The sequence below is a fragment of the Lepisosteus oculatus genome, chromosome 10 (assembly GCF_040954835.1).
Source record: "Lepisosteus oculatus isolate fLepOcu1 chromosome 10, fLepOcu1.hap2, whole genome shotgun sequence".
In the NCBI taxonomy this organism is placed as follows: domain Eukaryota; kingdom Metazoa; phylum Chordata; class Actinopteri; order Semionotiformes; family Lepisosteidae; genus Lepisosteus; species Lepisosteus oculatus.
In genome coordinates this window covers 29,301,077-29,314,806 of record NC_090705.1, presented here as the reverse complement: position 1 = coordinate 29,314,806, position 13,730 = coordinate 29,301,077, and the positions used below count along the sequence as shown (strand labels likewise).

The window sequence follows — 13,730 nt, the reverse complement described above, 5'->3', positions numbered from 1 at the left end:
TGTTAACTGTTAATTTTGTAAGAATGCATTTTCCCAAGAGGCTCTGGTAGGCATTCTAACTTAACATTTGCATCAAGGCCAATATTACAAATTTGTTTGGATTTTGCTAGCACCCCAAACTCTGTTTAAGACTTAAATGAATAATATTTAAAAAAAAAAATTAAACATTTCCTGATATCCTTTGCATTGGAATGTACCCCTAGGATTATGATTTTGTATTTTTTTCTTAACTCATTTTAATTACAATTTGCAGTTCCTGGCATACAATGTGGTTATTTTCCTGAAGTGTCTAGGAAGTAATCTTTTGTTACTCTTATGTTTGAAAATGGCCTTTCTGTTATTGGTCTATTTGCCTTTTATTATTAATGTTAATAACCTAATATTTTATAGGTTATTCAGAAAAGCTAAGAAAGAAGGATTTTTGGTCATCTTTTTAAAAAAAAATCACCAGCAGGTAATGCTTATAGATGCTGTGTTTAAAGTGCCCATATAAGTCAGAGGCATACCCTGCAGATTGATGTAACAGTGTCACCAGTGTGCCTCGTAGCAGTCCACATTTAACACTTGACTCAACACATTTGAAATGTTCATAGAAATTACTGTTTATGACTTCCTGATCCTACCAAACTCCTCTTATTATTGTTTCCAGCTGATTAAATTAAAATCACTTATATAAAGTCAGAATGTGGTCTAAATGATAAGCAATGTGAATAGGAATCCACTAGCAGAAGCATGGTGATGGCCAAGCACTGCTAGCATGGGGTGAATTTGATCAACAAGGTATCTCCTTCAGCTTGCTAGGTAACTGTAAGCTTGTTTCAGTCTTCCATTTGACACTACCTCTCCTGTGGATTCTAGAGGATCTTGCAGTATGAAGCATCACAGCAGATGGCTTGACAGTGCATGTCTCAAAGAAAACTTGCCTGGTATTAATTCCTTCTGTGATTGTATAGAGGACATACTGTAACTGTGAAATGAATTAACTGACAACTATAAAGTTTAAACTGAGGGATGTGTTGTGCTTGAAACATTTATTGGCGGCAATAAATGTTATGCAAATGACTTGGAATTTCTCTTTACACACACCTTTGGCTTATTATATACAGTATTTGCATACCTCAGTGGTCTCCACTTTAAAATGCTCTTCTTACCTTATGTTTTCATATCATTGTGAGAGGTTCATTTTTATTGTAAAGTTAGTGCCAGTGAAGAGCACTGAAGGGAGACTGACAACACACATTTTCTGCAATTGTTTTGCAATGTCTCTTAAGTATTTTTGTGTGTTAGCAGTGTTGTCTTCTGTCAGTGACATTTGCAAAAGGTCACAATGTCATTTGTCTTTGGACAACTGCTCAACTTCATGGAAAGCATGAAAGAAACTGTTTTTGTATTGAACATGAAAAGGAAAATAAATGAACTTTAGTATTAACATGTAAAAGAAAAAAACACATTTCTTGTGCTTCATGTCAAAAATAGAGATGCTTCTATGCAGTGTTTGTTAGAAAAGCAATGAAGCTTCCATTAAGTCTGTGAATGCCCACTAGAAAGTATGTATGCGTATTCTTAAAACAGATGGTTCTGTAAAGAGCTTATTGCTTGTTGACCTTGCCATTCATTTCAGAAGTCACCTTATATTTTGTATCTGTTAGATGACTCATGATGTAAGCTTAACTTCAGCTAAAGTGATCTTAACCTGCCAAGTTGAACAATTAAATTTCCTAACAAACCAGCAGCAGTGATGCATTGAATAAGTGACCTTGTTTTTTTTATTTTATGATACCCATACAAATTAATTAATCAGTTGTAGTTCATGCTGCAGCCTGTCAGAAAAGTCATCTTGAACTCTTGCAATAAAAGAAAAATGCTAACATTTTCTATTACATGCAGTAGTTCATTTATTTGGACAGAACTTAAAAAGTGTAAAGTATTTGGTTCTATCAATGTAGATTGAAAAATACACCATAATAAATTTAGCAATTATCTCTGCCACTCATTTTTATTTATTTATAATTGAATTAAATTCAGGGTGAAATTTGCTCAGGGTTTAATGTTAAAAGTGTATGAATATTTATAAGGTGTCATTCACTTGGTAAGTCTTTTCATGTTAAATTTTTATTGTGCTTCTTTGTGGCCTAAATTAAGATGAATCATATGTTTATTGTAAAATCCGGCTGATTATTTGGTTTATTTATTTGGTTTATTATTCACAAATTGTAATGGCAAGGGTTCAGCTGATTAGTTTCACATTCTTGGCGTGAACCTGACGATGATTTTAAATCATTCCATTCGCGTTTCATATTAAGGAGTTGAAGTAGTGTATCGGTGTTTGAAATAAGATGTTACAGCAAGATTAAGGACAAAAAAAACATCATATGTGGTACATTCTTGCAGAGAGAGCCTCTTCCCTGAGATAGAATTCTATAGAACACACTACCTTATGAATATGGATTGCTTGGTGTTAGGGACACTGACATATGGTCCACAGTTTCATATATCCCCAAAATGGTAGACAAAAACTTAAAATTGGATTTAACACTTCAAATCCCTGCTGAAATGGATGGATGATACAATTACATTTCCAGCTATGTCTTGAAAGCTGCTAATCCAATTATGATGGAAATTGGTATGAATTCACTCTAGTGATGGTTTGCAGAGTATGATATTAGAATTTGTGTTCAGTCTTGTTAGTCCCTTTTTGAATGAGTTTCGACTTCTGACTGGATAAGCTAACACGTACTGTATCTGTAGAACCACTAGACCCGATGTAATAAAAGCAGATTCAGTACTTGGTATATAGGTTGCATCTTGGAACCCATAATCCATATATATTCATTATGTCAAATCTTAAACTAGAAGAGCTTCTCACATTTTACAACCTCTTTGCTACATTTCTTTTATATTCTGAAAAAGAGTTTTTCAATGCTATGATTGATTTCTCAATAAGGGAAAATACTGTATTTTTGCCTTCATTTAGGGAAAATAAAGTAAGGCTGACATATTTTTCTAAAAAGATTAGTCTTTTTGAAAATGTAAACACATATACAGTACAGTAGATCTAATGATTGATAAAACTGTACTATGTCAGGCAGATAAGACATTTATCTGTTTCCTCTCTGATTGATTAGCTTCCTAATTACAAGTCCCTGAACGTTTGTTTTTCATAAAAAGTTTTTGTACATTTTTAAATTCAGTTAATTTAATTAATTTGAAATAAAACTTTTGTCAACTCTCATGACAACTGTGTTGCTTTTTATCATCTTAGTTAACCCCAAATGAAAACAAAAGATGGTGGATCTCTTTAAGAGAAATGTATTTGCCATATTAAGTTGGTTGGCTTGGTTCTCAGCAGCGATATGTTGTGACCGCTGTAACGGGCATCAGAAATATATTAGTAGGGGAGCACATGCTTCAGCATATGAAATGCCATATGACTGTAAAGCTTGCCAGGTGACTGTAAAGCTCTGCGCCCAAGTTGCTTTGTCAAATAATGACACTTAGTAATTATTGTTTATGGGCTTCCATCCAGATAATGTACCTTGAAAACCCATCTATCACTTTGTTAATACAAACGGTGGACTCCGGAACATACAAGGCACCCCTTGATACATATGAAGAAAAAAAGACATAATAAAATAATCCACATAGATAAAGACAGATATTTAATACTCATATGTTAGGGGAATACTTGTCCTTTTTTTTTTAAACATTTTTTTCATTTCAAGTTTTAATTATAAACACGTAATGCTGTTTTACCTGAAAAACATAGGTGCCAAAATTATTGACACCTTTCAAGATCCCTTCAAATACAATCAAACACATCTGTAAAAATAATATATTTATACTTGTTTGAGTTCAGTTTTGTCTTAAGGAACTAATGTGTGTACTTTAGTGACTTCCTGTTTCCCTAGGGTATAAAAATGATGAAACACACACAGAAAAACCTTTTGTCATCCATCAGTATGTGGAAGGTCAATGAATTAACAACAGAAAAGCAAACCAAGCAAATAATGTGTACAAAAAAAATAAGTAAAACCTTATAAATACCAATATTGACTCTCAGAGCAATAATAAAAAAATTAAACACCACTGGAACGGTGCATAATTTGCCAGAAAGAGGACTCAAGCCCATCTTGTCCACACGCACAGGTGAGGGTAGCAAGGAAAAATCAGTTAAAGAAAAACAAGGATCAGTTGCACCATGGGGTCATCCTATCTCAAAACTGACTATTAGACAACGCCTCCATGCCAGCAAGCTATTTGCAAGGGTTGCCAGAAGAAAGCCCCTAATGTTGTGGAGGAACAAATTGAAGCACCCGGAGTTGGCCAAACACTATTGGTACTTTGACTGGGAGCAGGGTGCTGAACTTGAACTTTTTGGCCACAGTCATCACAGGTATGTTCGGCATAAGCAGAGGGATGCATACATCAAAAAGAGCATCATACCTACTGTAAAATCTGGTGGGGGATCTTTGATGCTCTGGAACTGCTTTGCCGCTGGTGGTCCTGGGGGCCTTGTTAAGATCCATGGCATCATTAATTCTCAAAGTATCAGGATATTTTGGCCAAAAACCTGGTTGCCTCTGCCAGGAGGCTGTATCTTGGCTGAAGACGGATCTTTCAACATGACAATGATCCAAAACACACTTCAAAATAAAAAACAAAATGGTTGACAGAAAAGAAAATCAGCGCTTTGCCATGGCCATCTCAGTCCCCTGAATTGAACCCTATTGAAAACCTGGTCTGAGCTGAAGAGTGCTGTCTATAAGCGCATACCTACAAACCTGAAGGATCTGGAAAGGTTCTGCATGGAGGAATAGTCTAGAATCCTTCCCAATTTGTTCACCGTCCTGATAAAGCATTAGAAAAAGACTTCCTGCTATTATCTTTGCCAAGGGAGGCTCCACCAAGTAATCAAAATAGGAGTGCCAATAATTGTGTTTCTTTTATTTTGGGGTAAATAATTTATAATGTAATAGTTTTTTGTCTTAGTTGATTCCATTGAATCATTAATTCAGAATAATAAATTCCTTATGTCGGAAATACATTTCAGTATGAACTCTTTTCTTGTTTTATACTTCTTTCTCATATTTATCAAGAGATGCCAATAATTCCAGAGTCCACTATATCCCATAAAGTTTCAGTTCATCATAGCTGTCCATATACCACAGATTATTAGGTCCAAAGTTGTAATACATTCTCCATTGAATTGTATGCCGGTGGTGTTGATCAAACCTGTGATCGTTAATTACAAGCAGAATTTGTCTAATACTGTAGTTTCTTGAGTCACTTCCATTCTTTTGTGAATCCACTTGAGATGCATTACTTTGTATCCATATGATCTGAAGGTAGTTTGCTTTTTCTGTAGCAAGAGTAATACCACATCTACAGTGTCAGAATAGGACTAATGGCTAAATAAATGTCAGAGTTAAAGTTTGTTTTAACATTCTCATGTTGATCATTATTCTGTTAATTGCAGGCAAAGCATTGCGAATTTCCTGGTAAGACCCATGTTTATAATAAACACACACAACATGTTCTATCATGTGTTGTAACAGACAAATACGTTCTGGATCCCAAGATGAAGTTTAAACAGATAAGTTTTATTACATGCAAGGAACAATAAAACCAAAGTATTGTTTGAAGTACCGGTACAAAACTTCCAGTTTATATAGCCGTTTTCTGCCGCTTCTAACGTAGCTCATTCCTGCCACAACTCTAAACCTGTTACTTAGAAGTCCAGTCCTCATGCAGAAAAGACTCAGTTAATTCCTTCACTTCTTATATCTTTCTTCACATGTAAAGTATTACACTGTGTGGTCTGGTCAAAATCATTGACATTCTAATAATTAAAAATTGGATAAATAATATGAATATGTATATTATATTGACTTTTTTGTTAATTTTAAATATCATACTATGTTAAATATTAAATTAATATCAATAACAAATGTACTAATAACAATTCTAAATAAATGGGGAATCACCATTTGAATAAAAATTGTAATTGGTTTGAATAATTGAATACAATTTATTAGACTTTTTCAAAATTAATATTACTTTAACACAGTATCTTATTTAATTATTTGTAATAAATTAACATATAGGTTGAAAGAATAAACAACACTTGTTTTTTACAGTGAAAAGCAGAACTCACAAACTTTTTTGCAAGGATGAACCTCTATAGTGTAGAGCTAGGAAGCATGAGAATCTTGCCATACGAGTAGTTAAGAGAACCAGTTTACCAGTTTTTTATAACTTGTATGTCTATATAATAACTTTTCAACTGTTTAAAATTCCAAAAGAACTTTAATAGTCACAATATATTCTATAACTTGAATATTGTAAAAACATTACAATTCAAAAACAATATGAAATTCTCTTCAAAATGTTATTTAGTTAAGTATTTACAAATATTACTGAAGTCTGTTTGTGTTAATGCAGTGTTTTCAATGTTCTTTTGCACATTTGTTTTACTACATAGGTCAAATTAGTACTTAGTACCCCTAACACAACATAAAATCCAATTTCTTGGTACTTTTAATGTTTCTTAAACAATAGCATTGCATAAAAAATAGCACAAGTTGCTCATCCTTACCTTGACAACACATAGCTCAAAAGACAGGTTGAAAGTTTAAACATTTTAATTGCATATGTATTTAAAAATGATACATTAAGAAACTTCTAAGATTGCTTCTTCAGTTTTAAAAAATATTGACACAGCTTGGAAATATTATGATATGCTATTATGAAATTTGTTTTAAGAAAATACAGGTGTTTCCTAATTTTCCCTTTTTAAGGTTAGAGTGGCAACTGTTGTTATTTGGTTACATTAAGGTATTGGAGACCGATTTAATTTTATTTTAAGTTTACTCTTCACAAACACACAAAAAATAATGTTATGCAAATGCAAAACATCCACCTCACCCTCCCAGGCAGATTGAAAAAACAAATTGCAGACGTTGTTATCCTCACATTTATTAATTACGTTAACAATTCAGTTAAATATTTTTTAAAGTATTTTTTATTAACTATTATTAGTGTTAGTATTGGGTTTGCTATTAACAGTTAAGTTCTTTGTAGACCGTCACCGAGATTACCCGAAAAATAAGGCACTATATCTCAGGAACAAAAGCAGCTCAAGAGCTTCTTTCAACAATACTAATGGAGCATTAACAAATGGTGGTTCACAGACTTTGAACTTTAGCCACGACCTACATTAAAAACTACAAGTGTTGGTTACTTTTGGGTTGATTTGGTAGGCAGTTTCATTTTCTATTACACTGCAAAGAAACTTTATATAAATGTAGAATGTAGGGGAGGAGGCACTTGCCAATACAAGTCCATGAATGTTTAAGGTGAAAAGACATTATTATATATTTGTTCTGTTTTAAATTAGCTTTTAATGTGCAGTAATGTTAGACTGAAGCTTCTGGACATTTGTAAATAACTATAAATTAGTTCACCTTAACATGCTGTTTCACCCACTCTTGTGTCCTGTGTCACTAAATTAGAACATCAGGAAAACAGAATCTGTGTGTTACCTCACACATCACACACCAAACATCATGTTTTCTTTTAGCTGAGTAAAATAAGCCATATAAAATAGAGGTTCTGTGTTTTGGGACTGGACATCTCTTTGTTGAGGTCCTACGGTTTTGTTTTTTCAAACCACTGTTGTTTACAAAACAGCTATTTGTTTATGTGCAATTATGCACAGAGAAGAATATGCTGTAATTGCGGTTTACAAGCTTGTGAGACACTATGACACGATGCCGTTTTTAATAACTCAGTGCCATTTGCGGTATACTGACTGACACCTTGCTCATTCTAGATGTCTGTATCTCTATAGTTCATGGAAAAATGGACTTAATGGATTTTTGTGGATATATTTTTTAAATACTACTTTCTATAAAAAATAGTGACTGGATGAATACTATATGTGGAAACAAAAACTCCATATCTGTGTTATCTTAATGTCAGTGATGAATTCCTTAAAATATTATACAGGAGATATTCAAAAATCACAAAATTAAGATGGTCAGACAGTATTTAATCTAACAATACTATGCTCAGAATGATGAATCGCTATTTTGTGGATTGAGTTTAATGTGCAGGAAGACATTCAAAAGAGCTTCAGTTTTGCTTTATTTTGTCAGTTTATGATTCAGACACTTTTCTTGGCATATATTCCAGATTCTCTAATAGTCAAAGACTTTCATGATAAGATTCGTTTTTCTCATAATTTTATCAGTGCATGGGACTAGCCAATTGTTCCTAACATTCTGATTTTATAATTTTATAATTAAATAATTTATGCATATTTAAATATAAAATAACAGAAAAATTACCAAAGATGTTTGCCGCTGGATCTTCAAAATAAATATTAGAATTGGCAGATTTGAGTGTTATTTCATAAATATATTTATCATTAGACTCTCAGGTCGCAGGTGTTGTTAGTGTGTTGACTGTTGATGCAGATCTCTCAGGACTTGTCTTGACTCCCTGAGAATCAAGTCTGAGTGGTGCTGTAATGATTCCTCTGGGGTCTGGCATCAGCAGCTAAGGAAAAATTTTGGAAAGAGTTCAAGTTTAGTTACTCTGTTGCAGTAATTTGACAATCCCAAAAGATTTTACCCCATTATTGCTTTTAATATCCATATTTTTACCTTACCTCAGTAAATGCATCCAATAAGTGCAATAATAATTTATATATTGTGCAAAAAATAAAAAACAAACTCTCAGTATATCAACGGAAACATATACCTTAGGATCGGAACTGTATTTTGATGCAGTTATGACTATAAAAATGTTTTCAAAAGATGTTAAAAGGTTCTGATGGTTGCACATTTGATGAACATTAAAGAAATAAGGTTCAAATTGCAGTTCCACCTGAAGAGCTTCATTGTATTCATACAGCACCCAGACAGAAAAAGGGATATTCCTTTCCAGCAGTGTGGCATTTTCATTAATATGTCAATTAATTTTTAATTAATCAAACCACTTGAGTGGCAGTGTCTTATCATATATTTCCATTTACACAAGGCATGTCAGATGTCTAAAATACTAAGGGCAAATAGGAATTTTACTCATAACATAAGGACATTATGTGATGTACAGTATGTACATTGAACATTTGATCTATAATCAGAAAAACAAACCCCAACAACATAGATGTTGTTATGACCAAAAGACAAGGATTTATACAAGGTGTATGTCAATGATTTGTCAGTTATCCATCAAAAGCCAGTGAGTTAGGCATTAGCAAAACCGGATGTATAATGGAGTTTGAAGTCGTGTTCGGATCTTCTTTTGTAACGGATTTTGAGTGCATCTGATGAGATATCTAACCACATATCTCATATCTAACCAGACATTTGTTGTTCTTTTGGGCTTACAACCATGCACATTAATTTGACAACAGCTGTAGTTCTGTTTTGAATGTTATTTTGCTAAACAAAAATACATGCTTGATATTCTGCATTTCAAATCAGGGAAAAAAGTAAATTCATGTACTGTACACTAATTGGCTGTAGATGATTACTTTTACAATTCATGGAATTTATAAAAATAAGTACAAAATACAAATGAAAATGAAATTGTGTTATTTTAGCTTCAGTAGTCCAGTTTAAATTTAATTAGAACCATTATTGCTTTTCTGGAGAAGTGAAGTCAAGCCCTGTGGCCAAACTGCTGTTGTTTTGAGTCCACTGTGTCATGTATTATAGCATTGCAACTCCAGTTGTGGTTGCCCTTTCAAGGGATCTATGATGCAAACTTCTTTCATGCATTTCAGAGGAGAAATAACACCAAACATATCTCAATATTAATTAGATGCTGAGTAGTTTTGAAGTGCTGTGTTGGTAACTATTGTAAATGTATTAATTTGTGAAATGTACAATATTGCAATAAGGAAATCAAATGTTAAAATAAGGGTGTATGTGAGAATTATGTATTACATTTTACAAAAAAAAAATTTTTTTCTAAATAAGCATATTTCTTAATTCTGAACTGAAATCTGTTTGCCCTGGCTACTAATTATTTTGCCAAGTGTTGAGCTTGGCAGCTACTCTGCGTATGTTTCTCCCTACTTGGTGGCATTAAGTATATTTGGCACAGATTAAACAACACAACACTCTTTACAGTGGATGAGCTGTGCCCACCTGTCGTGTATTTAAAACACCTGCAACATATGTTTGAGTAACCCTGAAACGCTATTCCTTTTGGGCTTCTGAAGACTTCCCCCTGAGCTTCCTGCTTATAAACAGCTGAGCAATTCACTCCTCTAATGATGGTTACCTTTCCCTGGGTATAGAGGCTCTGACATATTCGTTGAATTAGTCTTATTTTCTGCTCAAGGGAGACACTTCGGATTTCTTTTATCAGCATTGTTTACCCTTCTGAGCTTTGTTTATTGTATTCCAGAAACCAAGTCATTAGAAAGCCTGTTGAGTAGCAGACACCTCCTTTGCAAGTTGTGTGGTTTAGACTGCATTAAAACAAGCAACACACTTTGAGGTACTCTAACCTAAAAAGTGGCAATGAGTGTTTTTTAGATGATTTGAATGACACTTCAGTTGTAATTTGCTATATTCTGCTGTTTTTTGCTAGAAACAATTTGTGTATCAACCAGGGGGGTAGCAGTTGGGTGGGGTGCCTTAATAATGCACTAAACATTTTAAATTATATTAATGTAACTGTGTTATACTGTATGTGTGATGGAAATTTAGAGTGTCCTAAAGTGGAGTTTCTAGAATTTAGCGTTTTTTGTCTATGAATTGCCAGGTGTCCACAGTGCTTGTATAATATATCTAGATTATATAGTTTATGTATAATGCTTGGAGAATGCTGAATTGTTTTTTTGAAATTGTTGTTTGTTCTCTGAAAACCATAGCTCAGCCACTGGTTTTATTATGGCATTTAGTTCTCATCAGAAGTTTGCTTTTATCTACTGTGTAAGTCACTTGAAGTAGTTATATGCAAATAATGTTATCAATATCCCAAAATTATTTGGCCATTGCTGATAATCCAGTAAGACTCTGTAGGTTGTTTATTCTTAGTTTTCCATTAAAATCAAGTTTTTGTAGTTAAAATAGCCAAAGCAGATAACTTATTAAATGTGACAGTTGTGATACCAACTACACTATCATGTCCAAACCCATCTTTATCAGCCACACAACAAGAAAAAGAAATAATGTTAATTATTAAACAGAACAAATCTGACTGTATCAGTCACTTGAGATTTTCATATGAGAAGCATCTCAAGTGAATGAAATCCTTAGTAAATCTTTAGTCATACATGGAAACTAGCTTTTGGGACCCCTGCTGTGGGTTGGAATTCTCCAAGATTGTTAAAAGAGCCGCTTCTGTGGTGTGTCAGCTGACACAGTATTGAATGCCAAGACAGTATATTTTTCATGACAGGTTGAAAATCCTTTCAGACTTACGTCATGTACTAAAATAAAGCACTTTAGTAAATATGCTATCGCTGTTTGTTGCAATCATAAAAATGCTGTTTTGTATTCCCCATTCTTGTCCTGTTCATAATTCAACATTATATGCATTATCCACATGCTGCTTGATAAACATCCCACACCTTTTTATTAAGGAAAAAAGATCTTCACTATCTTCACTATTTTATTTACTTCTCTATTTACATTAAAAACAATTGTTGTAATTGTAGCAAAAATATTCTGCTAGGTATAGCACTACCAGGTACAGATATATCAATTATTTGTGATATAATGAACGTTGGAAAATTGTAATTCAGATTAGGTATTGCTTCAGCCCAAGTGCTGAGGTTGTCCAGTTATACTTAGAATCTCTATTGTCTCTAATAAATGTTTAAAAAATTAACCAAAATTTTACCACAAAGTAAAACAAAAATATTTAGTATTAACCCATACCTTTCAACATCATGTCAAGTCTAGTGCATCTAATTATTGCTTGGATAAATAAATAAAATGCTAAATGTTGCCCAAAGAATTCATTCTTATAAAATTAGTCTTTTTTATTCCAAGATTATAGACAGCAGGCAATTATTACATTGCATTGTTTCTTTTAATAAGTTATAATGAAACCATGTCTTTTTTATTAGCTCCACCGTTTTATCAGCCTTCTAATTTTAATGAGTACATTTCTTCAAGGATGAATCTGTCTTTCACTGTATTTAAAATATTAAATGGACACATCTGTTTTTAATTATAAACGAAGTTACCTAGATGTTGTCTTCCATCTTAATGTTGTTATCCACTGATTGTATTAAGCGTCATACAGAAAGACAAAGAAGCAGTCTCCGAAACTACATTGAGAGGTACTCCTACATTGAAGTACGAACTGATGGGTACCCCTGATAATCAAAGTATTTTCCTTATAAGTCTTTTTAATACATTTTAGGGTGGGTTTTTGTTATTAATCATTCATTTGTTTTAATGTATTTGCTCCTACAGTATATAGGCAAAATAAGGGTTGGTAAATTTTTAAGTTTTTTTTTTTTTCTACCAGCCGGTCCCTTATGGCTCTCCCATAATTAGACTACAGATCTAAATTGGATTTAATCAGTGTAGAAAATTATTTACTTGATATTTTCTGTGTTAAATCTGCCATCTAGTGGAATGAATATTCTGAATATACTCACATGTTTAAATGCCATGTGCCATTTTATTACATGCATATGCTGTTTTCATTTTTTAAACTGTAACGTAAGTACAAAATGTCTGCATTTTCTCTGTTGTTATTACTAGATTACTAGATGTCTATGTCTATTGATAAAAGAAACTTTGCATCCTTAGAAATACAAATAACAGATTTCTATAAAGATTCCTGAATCTGAGAACATGATTAGAGACTGAACATCAGCTGAGACTACAAATCACAATGCTTGATCAGTCAGTGGGCTTTTAGTGTGACACGTCACTATTTTGCTTCTCCACTCTTGCTTTGGTCCTCACATACAACTTGGAAAAATTATTTTTTCCCAGTTGTTTGTGCCTCATTAGTTTCACCTTTGGTATGGCGAGACACAATCAAATGCAGAAAAAAAAATAGAAGAAGAATAAATAAGAAAATAAAAATATAGAAGCAGCCCTTGCAGTCAGAATGTACAGTATGTAGTCCTGTAGTAGTGGTTTCTGTATTTTGAATTTGAATTTGTTTTCAGTTGAATATCGTGTAATTATGAATTTTGTTAAAGTTTAAAATTAAACTTTGCCGTTCCAGAACAACCCAAGACCGGTGAACTACCAGTTTCAACAGAATCTAGACTATTACAAGACTCGTGGAGCAGACCTAATGAGCAAGACTCGGTAAGTTTTAATCATATACAGTACAGTTTGTATGCTGTGTACCTTACTTAAACGTATGTCCCTGCTTTACAGTTTATGAGAAATATTTGTGTTAAAAACTCACATGCACTGGCTTGGTAATTGTCAGAGAGGTGAGTGTTTGTGTAGAATTCCTGCATTATACAGTTTACACCAGCATGCATGTTCTCATAGTGTTTAGTAAACCCGAGAGATGTGAATGTGACACAAAGTAAATTAAATTAACTGTGAAACAGGTGAAAATAACCCTGCTGCACTTGAAAACTTTGCTGAGCATGTTGGAAGGGCCTTGTAGTGTGAACAAGCATAAATTTCCCCCAATCAAAACAGGTGATTGTACTTTCTTAGGGTCTCATTTCTTAGGGTTGTATGAAGAGGAAGAGCAAACATGAACTATTGATGTCTTTGAGC

At 33.2% G+C, this 13,730-nt stretch overlaps 1 protein-coding gene across 7 annotated transcripts in view; it reads left to right on the top strand.

Annotated features, from left to right (window-relative positions):
• tbc1d5 (TBC1 domain family, member 5) overlaps positions 1-13,730 on the top strand; it is a 212,981-nt gene that overhangs the window by 164,134 nt on the left and 35,117 nt on the right. For all 7 annotated transcript variants that reach the window (XM_015357494.2, XM_015357495.2, XM_069195066.1 and 4 more), the window contains one exon: positions 13,216-13,301. In XM_015357494.2, coding sequence (XP_015212980.2) covers positions 13,216-13,301 — 86 coding nt within the window. The remainder of the gene's footprint in view (positions 1-13,215; positions 13,302-13,730) is intronic.